Genomic DNA, 15000 nt, shown 5'->3' with positions numbered 1-15000 from the left:
AGAGATAAAAAAGAGATAAATGACAAATGTGTGAGAATTAAAAAGTGAACAGAAGCTTTAAACATCTTTTTCTGTCCATACAAACTTTTTGGTTTTCTATCAGTTTTAACGAACATGCCTGAAAACACACATGACCACTCACACACACTGGACATGCATGTGAATAACATGGTCTCAACAGTTGTATTGTGATAAAACACAGAATTTAAGTGAACAACAGCTGAACCATATCCTCCATGTGGTTTGTGTTTGTATTTTGGAAGCTTCACATCCTCTTTCACTTCATTTCCTTTCACTTGGCAGACTTTATATTCGTAGACCTCTGATCCCTTTACATTTTGCTCACGTTAATTGTTGAGTGCAGGAAATGACTGAACGCACCTTTAACTTCCGTCCACCAGCTCGCTTCCTGTCTGTTCTCTCAGGTTTCGAGATTCCAGAGGTTGATGGTTGGGCCGTGGACGACACCTGCAGGAGGCTCCCCGCCCCCACCCCACCACCCCCCACCACAGCCACACCTCCACCCGTCACCAGGAAGGTAGAAAACGTACAACCAATAACAGAACACCATCACCTCTTCCTGGCGTATTCCATGAAATTTAATCGGTTCAACTTTGAGTTCAAGTGACAACTGAGGCCAACAAGAGACCGAACCCTCTGAAATCTAATCAATTCATCTTTGAGTCGAGATGAGTATTTGCACCAAATTTGAAAAGGTTCTCTAAAGGTTTTCTTGAGATATCGTGTTCACCACAGTGGGACGGACGGACAAACTGAACCCACCGACCTCGGGCAGCTGGGGGTCACAGACAGATAAAAGTTGCGTAGCGTTGCTTTGAAAGGTTTTCGTACATAAATCACTTACTACACAAACTTTTTACAGATTTTACAGCAGGAAGTTGCCACAACTAAAAAACCAGTTGCCAGGTCGCCTCCAATCAGGAGACAGCCAGCTCCAGCAGGACCAATCAGGAGCAGCCACCCCAACCCTGCAGCCCGCCTCCTGTACCACCTCCTGGCCAATAGCAGAGGACACGCAGCAGCTTCTCTCCCAGGGCTCCACCTTCCTGTGTCTCAGCTGATGGAGAGAACGGTGGAGGAGAGATGGAGCGACGGTTCTTCTTCTTCTTCAGACTCCAGCGACGAGTCGTAAAATATTTCTGGCATCTTAACATTTTTGTTTCTAAATGAAACTGACATAGAAACGTTTATACAGTTTTGTTTAATCGATAAATATTTTTATATTTGTTATTGTGCATGAAGACATTATGTTTGTTTATTTACCAACAGAACTAGTTTTCATTTAAAAACACTTCTATAAAAAGTATTAACACATTAATTACCTGTTTTCCCCCCAAAAAATTCCCATTAATAAAAAATGATCACATTTTGTCTTTGTCCTGATTCACTTAAGATGCTTGTGACTTGTTATTTATAAACTGGTTCGAAGAAGGAGGCGGAGTTCGTGACGTCTGTTTATACGTTGTTTCTGTTCTGCTGTCGATCTGAAGGAGAGACGCCGTCTGTCCTTGTCTCCATGGTGACGACAGTGTTGTGTTTGCCTGGAAAATCATCGGAGTCATTTTTTGAACAGTTAATAGATTAATAGTTATAAATTAATAAATGAAAAATGATTGTTGCTTTCATTCACAGATGTTGAGATAAACTATGAAAACTTAACTGTGACGACTTTGTTCATAATATTTCAAATGTCTCTCAATGAATAAATAAAACATGACGATTTGTCTGCGGGACTTTATCAACAAAGTCAGAGAAACAGGAGAACTACAGGAAATCACGACTCCAGCTTCAGTTGAACTCTACTGCTAACCAAGTTAGCACGAGCGTTAGCTGCCTTCCCCAGTGCGAAGGTTCACGTTTTGGTCGAACAGCATAAAGGGGGCGCTCACGCTATAAGTTGATGATCCTGCGCAGATAAAGTGTTCGTGTTTTTGTACGAACCATCTCGTCCTCTCCAGTTGCTCAAATCTGGAAAATGGACGTCTGACTTCTTCTTGGCCACAACGACATCACCACTGTTATGGACGTTACAGCGATCTGTCAGGACGGAGCGCTCGCTGGTCAAAGGCTTATCCGATGCCTAAGAGGAGGGTGCGGTAACTTAGTTAGAAAACATTTTCTGTTCGGACTCTGTCGGAAACAAAACACGTACGTACTGTTACCTTGGTTGTTAGCGATGCTGGCGTGTGGCTCGACGGTTGGCTCAGTCGACTGCAAACGACACCGTGATGCTTTGTTTCATCCACAGACCTGGAAGAGACACAGACGATCAGCGTACATTAAGACGGACGACATGTCAGCAGGGGGTCAGCTGTCAATCATGACATCTCTGCCCATTTAACTGATTAAAACCAAACTCATCAGAAACGTGAACACGTAAATATTGTACACACAGTTTTATAACAACTACCGAAAATCACATCCTGTGTTTTCCCTTAATTAACTCGAATGTTTCATATTGAACCAAAACCAAAAAGTGAAAACTTTAGTACCTGAGACTGAGGTTTCCGAGGGGGAGGCGATCATTGACAGCTCGGATGTTGGTATTGATGACAAAGAGCGAGGGGATAAGAGTAGTGGAGGACGGAGGGAGGAGGAGAGGAGTCGAGGAAGGAGGAGGAGGTGGAGAGGAATGGAGTATATCTGCAGTGTCCTTGTTGTGAAGGACGAAACTTCTCTTCGAATCTTTATGGTCCAGAGTTGATGTAGACGTTGAAGCTGAGACGTTGGAGACAGAGTCGTTCCTCTCTGGGCTGCTGTTCTTCCTCGTCTCTGTAAAAACTGGGGTCTTCTGAGTCTTCACTGTCACAGTTGCAGTGGACGTGTTGTTGCCAGAAGACCAAAGCTTTGCTTGAGATTGTCCAATCAGAGATTTGGAGTGAGGGACTCGAAAAGATTTTACATCACATTCGACTTCATTGCCAAAAGACACAGAAACCTCTAAATCCTCTCTGTTCTCTTTATCGGAGATTTTCAGTGTTTTTGGAATTGTGGTCCCCACTGATGTGTTAGCTTTAGTGATTTCACTCAGTGTTGTGTGTGAGGAGGTCCTGGATTCTGAGGGGGTCCTGGATTCTGAGGAGGTCCTGGATTCTGAGGAGGTCCTGGATTCTGAGGGGGTCCTGGATTTAGAAGTGCTCTGTTGATGAACGTTGCAGAGCTCAGAAGATTCAGGATCGTCCTCATGATCTCTTCCAGGAACACTGGATATCATTGGTGAGTGGTTACTCTCTGCTCTTTTTGATGGACTCGTTTTCAAGTATTTGTGAACCTCAGTTTTAAAACTGCCCAATTGATTTTTGGTTTCAATCATTACCTTGACAAGCTCCTTGTCTTTTGAACGGTCCTGTGACGGTTTGTTGGGTGCAACTGAAGTTGAGTCAGTTTTGTAAAAGTTTTGATTTGAAATTCCTTTGGGTAGTGTGATAGTACTGTGTGCAGGAGAGGCCTCTAAAAAAACTGTGAAGGACTGCGATGAAAAACACGGACCATGAGTCTCGGACAGATTGATGGACAAAGACGTGTTGGTTATGTCGACTTCTGGACCTGAGTTTGAGGTCCTGTTAAACAGCTCGGGGACTTTTGAACATTCAGAAGTCCTTGTTTGCTCTCGCTCTGTGGTCAGTCGGTAGTTTTGATGTTCTGAAGAGTTCGGGGTCTTGCATGGCTTGGTGGCAGTAGGTTTATTTAGGGGAGGGACCTCAGTGTGGTCATTGCTTGATGCCTGATACGCTTCACGTGCTGTTTGATGGAAGCTTTTCAAAGATGAACTCACATGGTCTGTGGTTGAGCTTCTCCACATTTTGGGCACTTCTATGTTTGGGTTGTTCCAGCTCTTCTTCTCATACTCTTGGCCTGACTTTGATTTAGAAGATCTACAGATGTCCATCACATTCTTCTCACTTGACACCGGTGTGTCCGTGCAACTACAACACAAGCAACTGGACTCCTCATCTTTTGTCTTCTTTGTGCTTTGTAAATAATCTTCTCTTGGTTCTGGAGAAGCATCTTTCGCATGTTTAGGTTTTTCTGTCACTGAGTTATTGACCTTCAGACGTGTGACAGCCTTGGAGCCTTTTGATGAAATGGATGTGAGTGTTTTCTCTGATTTAAGGAGTTCCTTCCTTAACCCTGCACCAGTTTTACTTTTCATGGCTACTGAAGCTCTTGCTGCATTTTCAATGACCTTCCCTGTGAACGTCTTGGATTGTTTGTTGCTCGTTAAAGTTTCGGAGGTGTTCTGGGTAGTCTTAGAAAGCTTTGCTCTTGTTTTGGTTTTCTCCGTCTTCTCTTCTTCCTTCTTGTATTTCTTCTCTTTTTCCCTGTAAACTTTCTCCCTCACATCTTCCAGTTGTTTCTTCTCTTTTCCTCTCAGGTTTTTCTCATTCCTTTCTTCTTTTTCGCGTCTTGAGGTTTTGCTTATTTTAGGAAGGTTAGAGTTTTCTCTGTGGTCCTTTTGGATCTTAGCATTTAGCTCATTGGAGAACCTGTATGGATTCACAGGTGTAGGTCAAATGGTTGATTCATGGTATCACTAGTGAAAATTGAACCTATAGCTAACTGACATTTCTATGAATGACGAGTGTAAAATGAAAATGAGATACCTGATGTGGAAAGAGTCTTGTGTGAACAGGGGATGTTCTAACAGTTCGGAGCAATGAGCTCGTCTTTCTGGATCCATCTGGAGACAGCTCTGACAAGATGAATGCAAAGATAATATTAATCTGATTCTTAGTATCCCGGCTCCAACCAGCCCTCAGACTGTCACTGTACCTGAGCCAGGTCTACGGCAGCGGAGGTGACTGTAGGGAAGCGCTGGTTCAGCGGGACTTGACCATAACATTCTGGCAATCTGACTCCTGAGAAGACAGGATTCCTGTAGAACAACTCCTGGTGATGAGCAGTCAGGTTACCTTCAATAGACAAACCAGAACTTAACACAACAGTTGTGTTGAGTTAAAAAGTAGATTTATCGTCAGTTTATCAGAGAAGTTGTTCGGTTCTTACCAAAGCACCTGATGATGTGGTAAATTTGGTCGAGGTCTGAGTCTCCGGGAAACAAAGGCTGACCTGTGAACATCTCTAATAACAGACAACCAACAGCCCACACGTCTACTGGTCTACACACACACACACACACACACACACACACACACACACACACACACACACACACACACACACACTGTCAACATTTCTACCTGATCATCATCCTCAGGTCTTCATGTAAACACTTACTTTCCATATTTGATGTCTCCCACCAGCAGTTCAGGAGCTCTGTACCAGCGAGTGGCAACGTAGTCGGTGTAGACGTCGCCCGCTAAGGTGCGGGCGAAGCCGAAATCGCACAGCTTGACCACGCCCCCCTGAGAGATGAGGATGTTCTCTGGTTTAATGTCCCGGTGGATGATCTGTGAGGAACAACACCGAGAAAATACTGAAATATGTGATCCTTCATCTGACAGCCATGTTGGGAACTCATTGAACATCCATGTTCATCTTCTTCGTGGGTTACCTGCAAGTGCAGTGTGTGTTGGCTCAGTGGGGATTGAACCCTCTAGTGGATATTCTCTATATTGTAAGGAGGATAATAAAGAACTGTCTGACCTGTATAAAGTCTAACGCTGCGTTCACACCAAACTACGCAACACGACAGTTCAGGATTTGTGCCTCGGGATCATTTGCGAGAATTTGCATGTTGCCCTCCAGAAAAGAGGAGAAGTACTGAAGTGACGACAGGAGAGTTGATCATTCATCCAGAAGATCACACAGAATTTCACCGTCATCTCCAGGAGCAGCGTCTGGATGAGGACGTTTCCAGCGCTACCTGACGCTAACCAGTGGTCAGTAAGATGCTAGCTAAGGTCAGTGCCAGAGCCTGAGTTCAGTGTCACTCTTATTGTTGCATTATTCACGTCACCTGGGGGGGGGGGGGTGAATGAAATTTGCGTCAATTTGCTTCTTTGCATGGATTTTGTCTCATGGTGGGAAAAATTAGCTTTGCGTTTGGTGTGAACGCAGCACGTGACCAGTTCAGGGCGAGCGCGTGTCCTCACATTCTGCTGGTGGCAGAACGCTGTGGCCCTCAGGACCTGGTACAGATACTGACGGCTGGTGTTCAGGTCCAGTCCGGTCGGGTTGTGCTCCAGATAATCGAGGAGAGTCCGCTCCACAAACTCAAACACCAGATACCAGCGCCGCCGACGCTTCCACACCTCCAGAAGGTTCACCAGGTTGCCGTGACGAAGTTGCTTCATGGTTAGAAAGATGAAGAAGGTTTGAGCATTTAAGGCTGAACGTGGTTTTTAACTCGTTATCAAAGTATTTTTAAAATCAACAGTGAAGGTCGCTCGTCTCTGCTAATCTATTTCTTTTCCACATTTCTTTGCTGCCAGCAGCTGATTTCTCCTCTTTTTTCCTCCGGTTGTAAATTAATGAACAGTCGCAGACTCGTCAGGTTGTGATTGACGAGCTGCTTTGTGTCTCAGGTTTCCGGCTCATTGATTGACAATGGAGTGATTGACAGGTACCCTGAGCAGCTTGATCTCCCTCAGAGCGATTTTCTTCACCGTCTTGTCATCGTCAGAGTCCACGAACTTCTTGATGGCAACGAGTCGGCCGGAGTCCCGATGACGACACTTCAGCACCGAGCCGTAACTGCCCTCGCCGACCAGACCCAGAGACTCGTAACGCTCCATGAAGTTACTCTGGAGAGAAGAAGAGGAAACTCTCCTCTGAACCATTTTATAGAAACAACTTATCACCACACATCCAGTAACAAGTTTACAGACAAACTACAGGACAGACTTCCAGTTTACTCGTTGGAAGGATGTTTTATATTTGTTATATTTGTCTCACATCGATTATTTCTGCTGTTTCTCAACATAAAAGCCAAATATTCATCGATAAAATACTTTGCATCATGTAAACACAGTGAGGAGTTCACGGAACTGATCGACCTCAGTTTCATAAAATGTTTTAAACTCATAAAGACCAGTTTAAACCTCATCTTACACTTAAACAAATAATAATGAGACACACTGCTGTTCTGTTGACTGACATCAACACATCATTTATGGCCACAACACCAAGAATCCTCACCTGAAAAATAAATAATATGTCAAGTATTCAAATATATATATTAAACGAGAGAAATGAAAATTAAAACTGAAGAAAAAAAATCATAACAAAAGAACAAAGTGACCATGAAACAAGACAAATTATATAAATAATATATTTGACAATATAATCATTAATATTAACATCACAAATAATTCTTTAATACTCTGACAACACACACACACATGAACTATTGAGTTTCATTTCATCACTGTAACATTTCATGTGTTACACAGACACACACACACACACACACACACACACACACACACACACACACACACACACTAACCTTCTATGGGAATTCCTCTCAACTCTTTAATCGGAGCAGTAAACACTGAAGTAACGCTTCACTGTGTGTGTGTGTGTGTGTGTGTGCACGTTTATACAGTCACCGGAGAAGTCAACTTGACCCTGTGTCTCATAGGTTGTGTGTGTGTGTGTGTGTGCGCATCTGCAGTTACCTGCTGTCACCTGACCTGTTGCCATAGTAACACCCCCCCCACCATGCTCCACACGGGGACAGACTCCTCCCTCACCTCGTTGTCAAAACCACAAACCATGAACCAATGAAGAAGAAGAGTTTATCTGAAAATACTTTATTTACAAAACAGTTTAAACAATTTCAACTAGATTGTGTGTGTGTGTGTGTGTGTGTGTGTGTGTGTGTGTGTGTGTTCATTCTGGATTTTCTGACATGTTTCTGATTTCATCCAGCAGCTCAGAGAAGGTCGGCCGACCCACAGGCTTCTACAGCACCACCGAAGAAGAAGAAGAAGACGAAGAAGAAGAAGACATGATGTTGTGGTTAAAACTCTTAAACCTCTAAATGTTTTAAATTCATGACGTGATGAGAACCTGCGGCTGAAGAGTCGGTTGTGTGTCGTACCTCGTGCCAGCAGCGGTACATGATGGCGTACAGCGGCTGCGAGGCTCGGTGCGGCCGGTACAGACGGATCCCTCTGGTGATGTCATTAACCACCTCTGAGTTGGAGCGGTTCTCGAACGGCGTGCAGCCCCCGGAGTAGATCTCCCACATCACCACGCCTGCAAACACACACGTTTAAATTCATTGAACGTTGCTGCTGTGAAAACAAAGTGTGTGTTTCCTCACCGAAGGACCAGACGTCCGACTTGCTGCTGTATTTGTTGAAGTGCAGAACCTCAGGAGGAGACCACTTCACTGGGAACTTAGAACCACTGGAGCTGGTGTACTGGTTGTCCAGAACGTACCTGGACACAAAAACACCACGATACTGAGGAACTGATGAAGCCTGTTGGTTTAGTCAATATTAAAAACTCATAACAGTTTGTCAAGTATCTGTTGTTCTACTTCCTGTGTGTAAATTATTGAGTTTAGAGTTGATGCCATTTTATTATTTGGACAGAGCTAGGCTACCTGTTTCCACCAGTCTCTGTGCTAAGCTAAGCTAAGCTAAGCTAAGCAGTTGCTGGCTGCAGCTTCGTTATTAAGTGACCATTTTGAAGAACAACATTTTGACGAGAATGAATGAAACGTACCTGGTCATTCCAAAGTCGCTGACCTTCACCACATTGTGTTCGTTGACCAGACAGTTCCTGGCTGCCTGCGTGACAAACATCAAAACTTTACGTTACAGGAGGAGAAATATATTATATATATTTGTATTTGAATGAACTCAAGTCTTGAAATAAAACCTCCTTCAGCTCTTTTACTTATTAGAACTAATGGTTCGTTTAACGAATCTAAATCAATGAAATAATCTCTGGGCTCTGATAAAGTTCCTGTAGCTCAGGAAACACTTGTTTTATTGTGAAATCTTTGAAACAGGGATTAGTGATGACTCGTCAGTGAGAATGTGCAGAGTATGAACCAGGTCTCTGTGGATGAAGCTCTGAGCCTCCAGGTAATCCATCCCCTCACACACATCCTGGCACATGGACACCAGCCACGCCTCCTTCAGGGCCCCGCCCCTCTGCCGCAGGAAGTTCAGCAGGCAGCCGTTCTCCATGAACTCAGCCACGATCAGCAGGGGGCGCTGCTGCAGGCAAACCCCGTACAGCTGCACCAGCTTAGGGTGGCACAGTCTCCTGCAACACACACACACACACACACACACACACTTTCACTGTCTGTCTCCACCACACAGGCTCTTACGTCCCTCGCTCCCTCGTCTCCTCCTTCCTTACATCATGACCTTGGCCTCCTCGATGAAGTCCTCCTCCAACATGGCGCCCTCCCTGATGGCCTTGATGGCCACTTTGTGCTGAGCCCTCCACTTGCCGAGCCTCACCAGACCGAACTGACCGCTGCCCAGCTCCTTCATGAAGGTCAGCTCGCAGGGGTCGATCTCCCACTTCTCTGAGGGGGGAACAGATCAAGTGGGGCTGCAGCTCCCTCTGCTGGTGAGGGGCTTAAATTGCAATAACTTGCATGATGTTGATTCGTTTAGATTTGACGTAAAACATTTCGTTTCCTGTCTGTTGTGTAAATTTCGTTGTTTTGGCCGCTTCACTGAATACAAACATCACGAATGTGAGCAGTGGTGTGAACGACGGACAACGACAACTCAGCCTCCTGCCGACACACAACAAACGACACAGGCCGAGCTACAACGTTTAATTAATAACACAAAGTTAATATAAAATAAAGTTAAAAAGTAAACTGCTTAAACTACCTTTACAGATTTTTTATTTAATGCTGACATAAACATGGAGACGTAAATTAAAGTGGAACAAAATAAATCGTCCCAGTTGATTCAACTCTCATCAGTTTTTATTTCTGTACCTGAGCTGAATCCTGATGTGGCAGGTACACAACGATCCATCAGCCCCACAGCATAACGCAACCTCGTCACCAGACCTGCACACACACACACACACACACACACACACACACACACACACACACACACACACACACACACACACACACACATCAGGGGAAGCATGACTTGTGTGTCTGCAGCAGAATTCACGTGTGTGTACCTGCTGCGTTGTGTTCATGGTAGTGAATGACATCAGGGATGGAGCTGAAGGTGTGTTTCTCAGCCAGGAAGAATTGTCCTGTGTCGCTGATTTTTATCTGGTAATGTCTGATATCTCCTCCAACACTGCACACACACACACACACACACACACACACACACACACACACACAGTCAGTTGACAGGTTGTAGTTTATTTCTTGAAGCTTCAGATGCAGAGACGCACCTGAAAGTTTTGGTGTAAACGGAGACGGTGTAGACGCCTTTCTGACTCGACTCCCGCACAACAAATCCTCCCTCTTTGTCCTGGAACCACAAACACACAATGTTTGTTTGGTTCAGAAAATTGTGACATATAACTGAGGTAATAGTTGATCAGCGACATGAAGACGAGTGGAAACCTCTTGTCTCAGCAGCTGCTCAGCTTCTGTCCTGGTGATGTTCTTGCAGTACCACCTCCAGAGAGAACATACAGAAATAAATATTAGAAGAAGAATAGTTTTTGTCTTATGATCAGTACAAATATCACAGTTTATTTCATTTAAATAAAAACAAATATATTACTTTCGGTTGTTTTCCTAAAAGATCAAATTTATTGATATAAAACTTACCTATTTGCCTCGATCTGGTTTTTCTCCGTCACATAGTTACTGGGGATGAAACCTTTATTCCTGACAGAAACACAGAGGAATCTTTCATTATCTGCCGACACCACAATCCACAATATACAGAACTAAGTCAACACGTGATAATAAACAGAAAGAAAATATAAAAAAGAATCAATATTTATAATTGAACATTTGTGATATTGAAATTGCAAAATTAAATAAAGTGAAATTTGATTAACTACAAACAAAGTATTATATAATATAAAATATTTATTTCATGATTACAAAATATACGACACAATATCCAAACCCATTCATGAGACCAATGAATGTGTGTGTAGAGAGATGTGAGGTTCTTACCCGTGTTTGTCCTGCGCTCGCCACCACAGCTGGTCCTGTTTGTGGAGGATGACGTACTCGTCGCCCTGCAGACGCATGACATCACATGACATCACATGACATCACGTGACATGACACGACACATGACATGACACGACAACACACTAACGTCACACTGACGTCTCTACGACTCTGTGAACCAACTATGACCACAGACTGTAAATAAGACAAGACGACACTTCCTGTGGAAACAAAATATTCAGCTCACAGTTCTTTTGAGATTTTATTTTCCTCCTGCTGAACATGTTGTGTGTGTGTCAGTGTCTGTACCTGTTTGAGTGTGAGGTCAGTGTCTGTACCTGTTTGAGTGTGAGGTCAGTGTCTGTACCTGTTTGAGTGTGAGGTCAGTGTCTGTACCTGTTTGAGTGTGAGGTCAGTGTCCTCCTCAGCCTTGAAGTCGTACATGGCGATGACCATCAGCAGCCCCTCTCCGTCCTCGACGTCGGGCGGAGGAAGAGGAAGCTTCTTCCTCGACCTGTCGACCTGAGAGACAAAAGAAACTTGGTTCGTCTGTGTTCAACGGTTTTTCTCTTGAAAACGTGCAAACGTACCCGACAGGCGCGTCCTGGGTGTCGTCTGCTCTGGAAACACAGAGAGCTGCTTCCCTCCAGCTCCATACGGGTGCTGATCTCCCTGAAATCATTCCATCCATCATTCCATCATTCCATCCATCCATCATTCCATCCATCCATCATTCAATCCATCCATCCATCATTCCATCATTCCATCATTCCATCATTCCATCCATCCATCATTCAATCCATCATTCCATCATTCCATCCATCCATCATTCAATCCATCATTCCATCATTCCATCATCCCATCCATCATTCCATCATTCCATCATTCCATCCATCCATCCATCCATCCATCCATCATTCCATCATTCCATCCATCCATCATTCAATCCATCCATCCATCATTCCATCATTCCATCCATCCATCCATCCATCATTCATCCATCCATCATTCAATCCATCATTCCATCCATCCATCCATCATTCCATCATTCCATCCATCCATCCATCATTCAATCCATCATTCCATCATTCCATCATTCAATCCATCATTCCATCCATCCATCCATCCATCATTCATCCATCCATCATTCAATCCATCATTCAATCCATCATTCCATCATTCAATCCATCATTCCATCCATCCATCCATCCATCATTCAATCCATCATTCAATCCATCATTCCATCCATCATTCCATCCATCATTCAATCCATCATTCCATCCATCATTCCATCCATCATTCATCCAATCCATCATTCAATCCATCATTCCATCCATCATTCCATCCATCCATCATTCAATCCATCATTCCATCCATCCATCATTCCATACATCATTCCATCCATCCATCATTCCATCCATCCATCCATCATTCCATCATTCCATCCATCCATCATTCAATCCATCCATCCATCATTCCATCATTCCATCCATCCATCCATCCATCATTCATCCATCCATCATTCAATCCATCATTCCATCCATCCATCCATCATTCCATCATTCCATCCATCCATCCATCATTCAATCCATCATTCCATCATTCCATCATTCCATCATTCAATCCATCATTCCATCCATCCATCCATCATTCATCCATCCATCATTCAATCCATCATTCAATCCATCATTCCATCATTCAATCCATCATTCCATCATTCCATCCATCCATCCATCATTCAATCCATCATTCAATCCATCATTCCATCCATCATTCCATCCATCATTCAATCCATCATTCCATCCATCATTCCATCCATCATTCATCCAATCCATCATTCAATCCATCATTCCATCCATCATTCCATCCATCCATCATTCAATCCATCATTCAATCCATCCATCCATCATTCCATACATCATTCCATCCATCCATCATTCCATCATTCCATCCATCATTCCATCCATCCATCATTCCATCCATCCATCCATCCATCATTCCATCCATCAATGATTGCTTAATAAACACATAAATATCTTTTATTTTGAAAGGATGTTGCTCGGGATGTCTTGACATTTCCTGTTTTTTATTGAAGTCGTGTAGATGCAGGAGTCGTTACCTGCTCTGAACTTCACAGCAGCAGCAGAGGAGCGAGTGGCTGGAGTCATCTGGAGGAGGGGGAGGGGGAGGAGGGGGAGGGGGGGGAGAAATGATTTTATGATGAAATGTCATGAATCAAATCTTAGCATCATGGTTCCTCTCTGAAGAAGAGTCAATAAGAGAAGAAGAAGAAAACAATGATGAAGAACGATGACGGGAGGCCGCCATGTTTTTTACATGAGTCCAGACTGAACAAAGTAAAACCTTCTGAAGTGGGAGGAAGGGGGGGGGGGGGGGGGGTCACTAAACTCTACACACTGCACCTTTAAATGTGTCTTTTAGGTCTTTAAGTATCTGAAGATGTGAGGAGGTGAGGAGGTGAGGATTTGAGGAGGTGAGGAGGTGAGGATTTGAGGAGGTGAGGATTTGAGGAAGTGAGGAGGTGAGGATTTGAGGAGGTGAGGAGGTGAGGATTTGAGGAGGTGAGGATTTGAGGAAGTGAGGAGGTGAGGAGGTGAGGAGTTGAGGATTTGAGGAAGTGAGGAGGTGAGGAGGTGAGGAGGTGAGGATTTGAGGAGGTGAGGAGGTGAGGAGGTGAGGATTTGAGGAAGGGAGGATTTGAGGAAGTGAGGAGGTGAGGAGGTGAGGATTTGAGGAAGGGAGGATTTGAGGAAGTGAGGAGGTGAGGAGGTGAGGATTTGAGGAGGTGAGGAGGTGAGGATTTGAGGAGGTGAGGAGGTGAGGAGGTGAGGAGGTGAGGATTTGAGGAAGGGAGGATTTGAGGAGGTGAGGAGGTGAGGAGGTGAGGATTTGAGGAGGTGAGGAGGTGAGGATTTGAGGAGGTGAGGAGGTGAGGATTTGAGGAGGTGAGGATTTGAGGAGGTGAACAGAAGTTGTTGTTTACAAACTATAATAATAATAAAGTCTCAGTTGTGCAATAATTTTCATTTGAATGTAACTTTTCAATAACAAAGGAAAATAAATGAAAGTCTCTCGTTGATCGTTCACTTTGTGTCTGAGGAGGAAACTCACTTCCTGTCTACAGAGCTGTGTGTGCGTGTGTGAGTCTGTGTGTGTGTGTGTGTGTGTGTGCAGTGGTGACAGCAGCATGTTGTGTTTCTCTGTTTGTGTTGTCAGGTATTCATGTTCCTGTTGCATGTGGTGCTTCCTCTGAGTCGCCCTGTAGCGCCACCATGAGGTTAAAGTTTCACTGATATCAGTTCTTCATGAGATTCTACGTCGTCGTTTTGTTCTGTGACACCAAAGTTTCCTTTCTTCTCAGTTCAGTAGATTTGTGTGTTGGTCTGTTTCCTGCTGCTGCGACCAAACGCCAGGAAGCTTCATCTCGTCGCTGGTGTTTCAGAAACAACTGCACGACTCTGAGTTTAACATCAAGTGTTTCACCTGCAGATACGAACAGACACTTACTTGAATGAATCATCTTCTCCTCCTCTTCTTCGTCTTCTTCGTCAGCTCCAGTCTTCCAGGTCAGCGACGTTTTCTCTGCGATGAGTTTCATCAATGGAACGATGGAGGTAGAGGGAGGAGAAGAGAGAGAGAGAACGCAGGTGGGTGGAAGAAGTAAAGATGGTGAAGAACAGAAGATAAAACGAAAGAGAGAAAGAAAAGAAAGAGCAGGAAGAGAAGGAACGAGACGTTTATATTCAGGCTGGATAAAGTTTTTACTACTAATATTTTATATTTGCAGCTTAAAAAGAAAGTTAATGACAAAGAGATCGACAGGAAGTGAAAATGACGTGAATGAAACCACAAAGCATCCGTCGCTATCAACACACACACACACACAGAAACACACACACACACAC

At 44.0% G+C, this 15000-nt stretch overlaps 3 protein-coding genes across 9 annotated transcripts in view; 1 reads left to right on the top strand and 2 right to left on the bottom strand.

The window, feature by feature from the left end:
• Window positions 1-577: 577 nt before the first annotated feature.
• LOC109647200 (cyclin-dependent kinase-like 5) lies at window positions 578-7092 on the bottom strand. Its single transcript, XM_069518873.1, has 10 exons — window positions 6552-7092; window positions 6078-6272; window positions 5260-5432; window positions 5029-5141; window positions 4795-4934; window positions 4626-4714; window positions 2514-4508; window positions 2184-2271; window positions 1963-2101; window positions 578-1562 (listed from the first exon to the last, which is right to left on the bottom strand). Exons 1-10 carry the CDS (start codon window positions 6762-6764, stop codon window positions 1477-1479), a joined length of 3231 nt encoding a protein of 1076 aa, XP_069374974.1. The 5' UTR covers window positions 6765-7092; the 3' UTR covers window positions 578-1476.
• A 631-nt stretch (window positions 7093-7723) lies between these two features.
• txk (TXK tyrosine kinase) lies at window positions 7724-14737 on the bottom strand. The gene is made up of 16 exons (XM_069518880.1): window positions 14603-14737; window positions 13194-13242; window positions 11665-11746; window positions 11471-11596; window positions 11075-11139; window positions 10718-10777; window positions 10508-10562; window positions 10333-10412; window positions 10108-10232; window positions 9908-9982; window positions 9310-9481; window positions 8994-9210; window positions 8662-8726; window positions 8255-8373; window positions 8030-8187; window positions 7724-7890 (listed from the first exon to the last, which is right to left on the bottom strand). The coding sequence occupies exons 1-16, from the start codon at window positions 14691-14693 to the stop codon at window positions 7819-7821; spliced, it is 1611 nt and encodes a 536-aa protein (XP_069374981.1). The 5' UTR covers window positions 14694-14737; the 3' UTR covers window positions 7724-7818.
• The window catches only part of tec (tec protein tyrosine kinase), a 13703-nt gene continuing 13219 nt past the window's right edge, over window positions 14517-15000 (top strand). For 6 of the 7 annotated variants that reach the window (XR_011239947.1, XR_011239946.1, XM_069518878.1 and 3 more), the window contains exon 1: window positions 14517-14742. The gene's annotated coding sequence lies outside the window, so the exon portion shown is untranslated. The remainder of the gene's footprint in view (window positions 14743-15000) is intronic. The other variant, XM_069518879.1, reaches the window with a different exon arrangement.

This window comes from Paralichthys olivaceus, chromosome 22 (genome assembly GCF_024713975.1).
Source record: "Paralichthys olivaceus isolate ysfri-2021 chromosome 22, ASM2471397v2, whole genome shotgun sequence".
In the NCBI taxonomy this organism is placed as follows: Eukaryota; Metazoa; Chordata; class Actinopteri; order Pleuronectiformes; family Paralichthyidae; genus Paralichthys; species Paralichthys olivaceus.
Note: the sequence above shows the minus strand (reverse complement) of the source record. Positions and strands in the feature narration are given on the sequence as shown.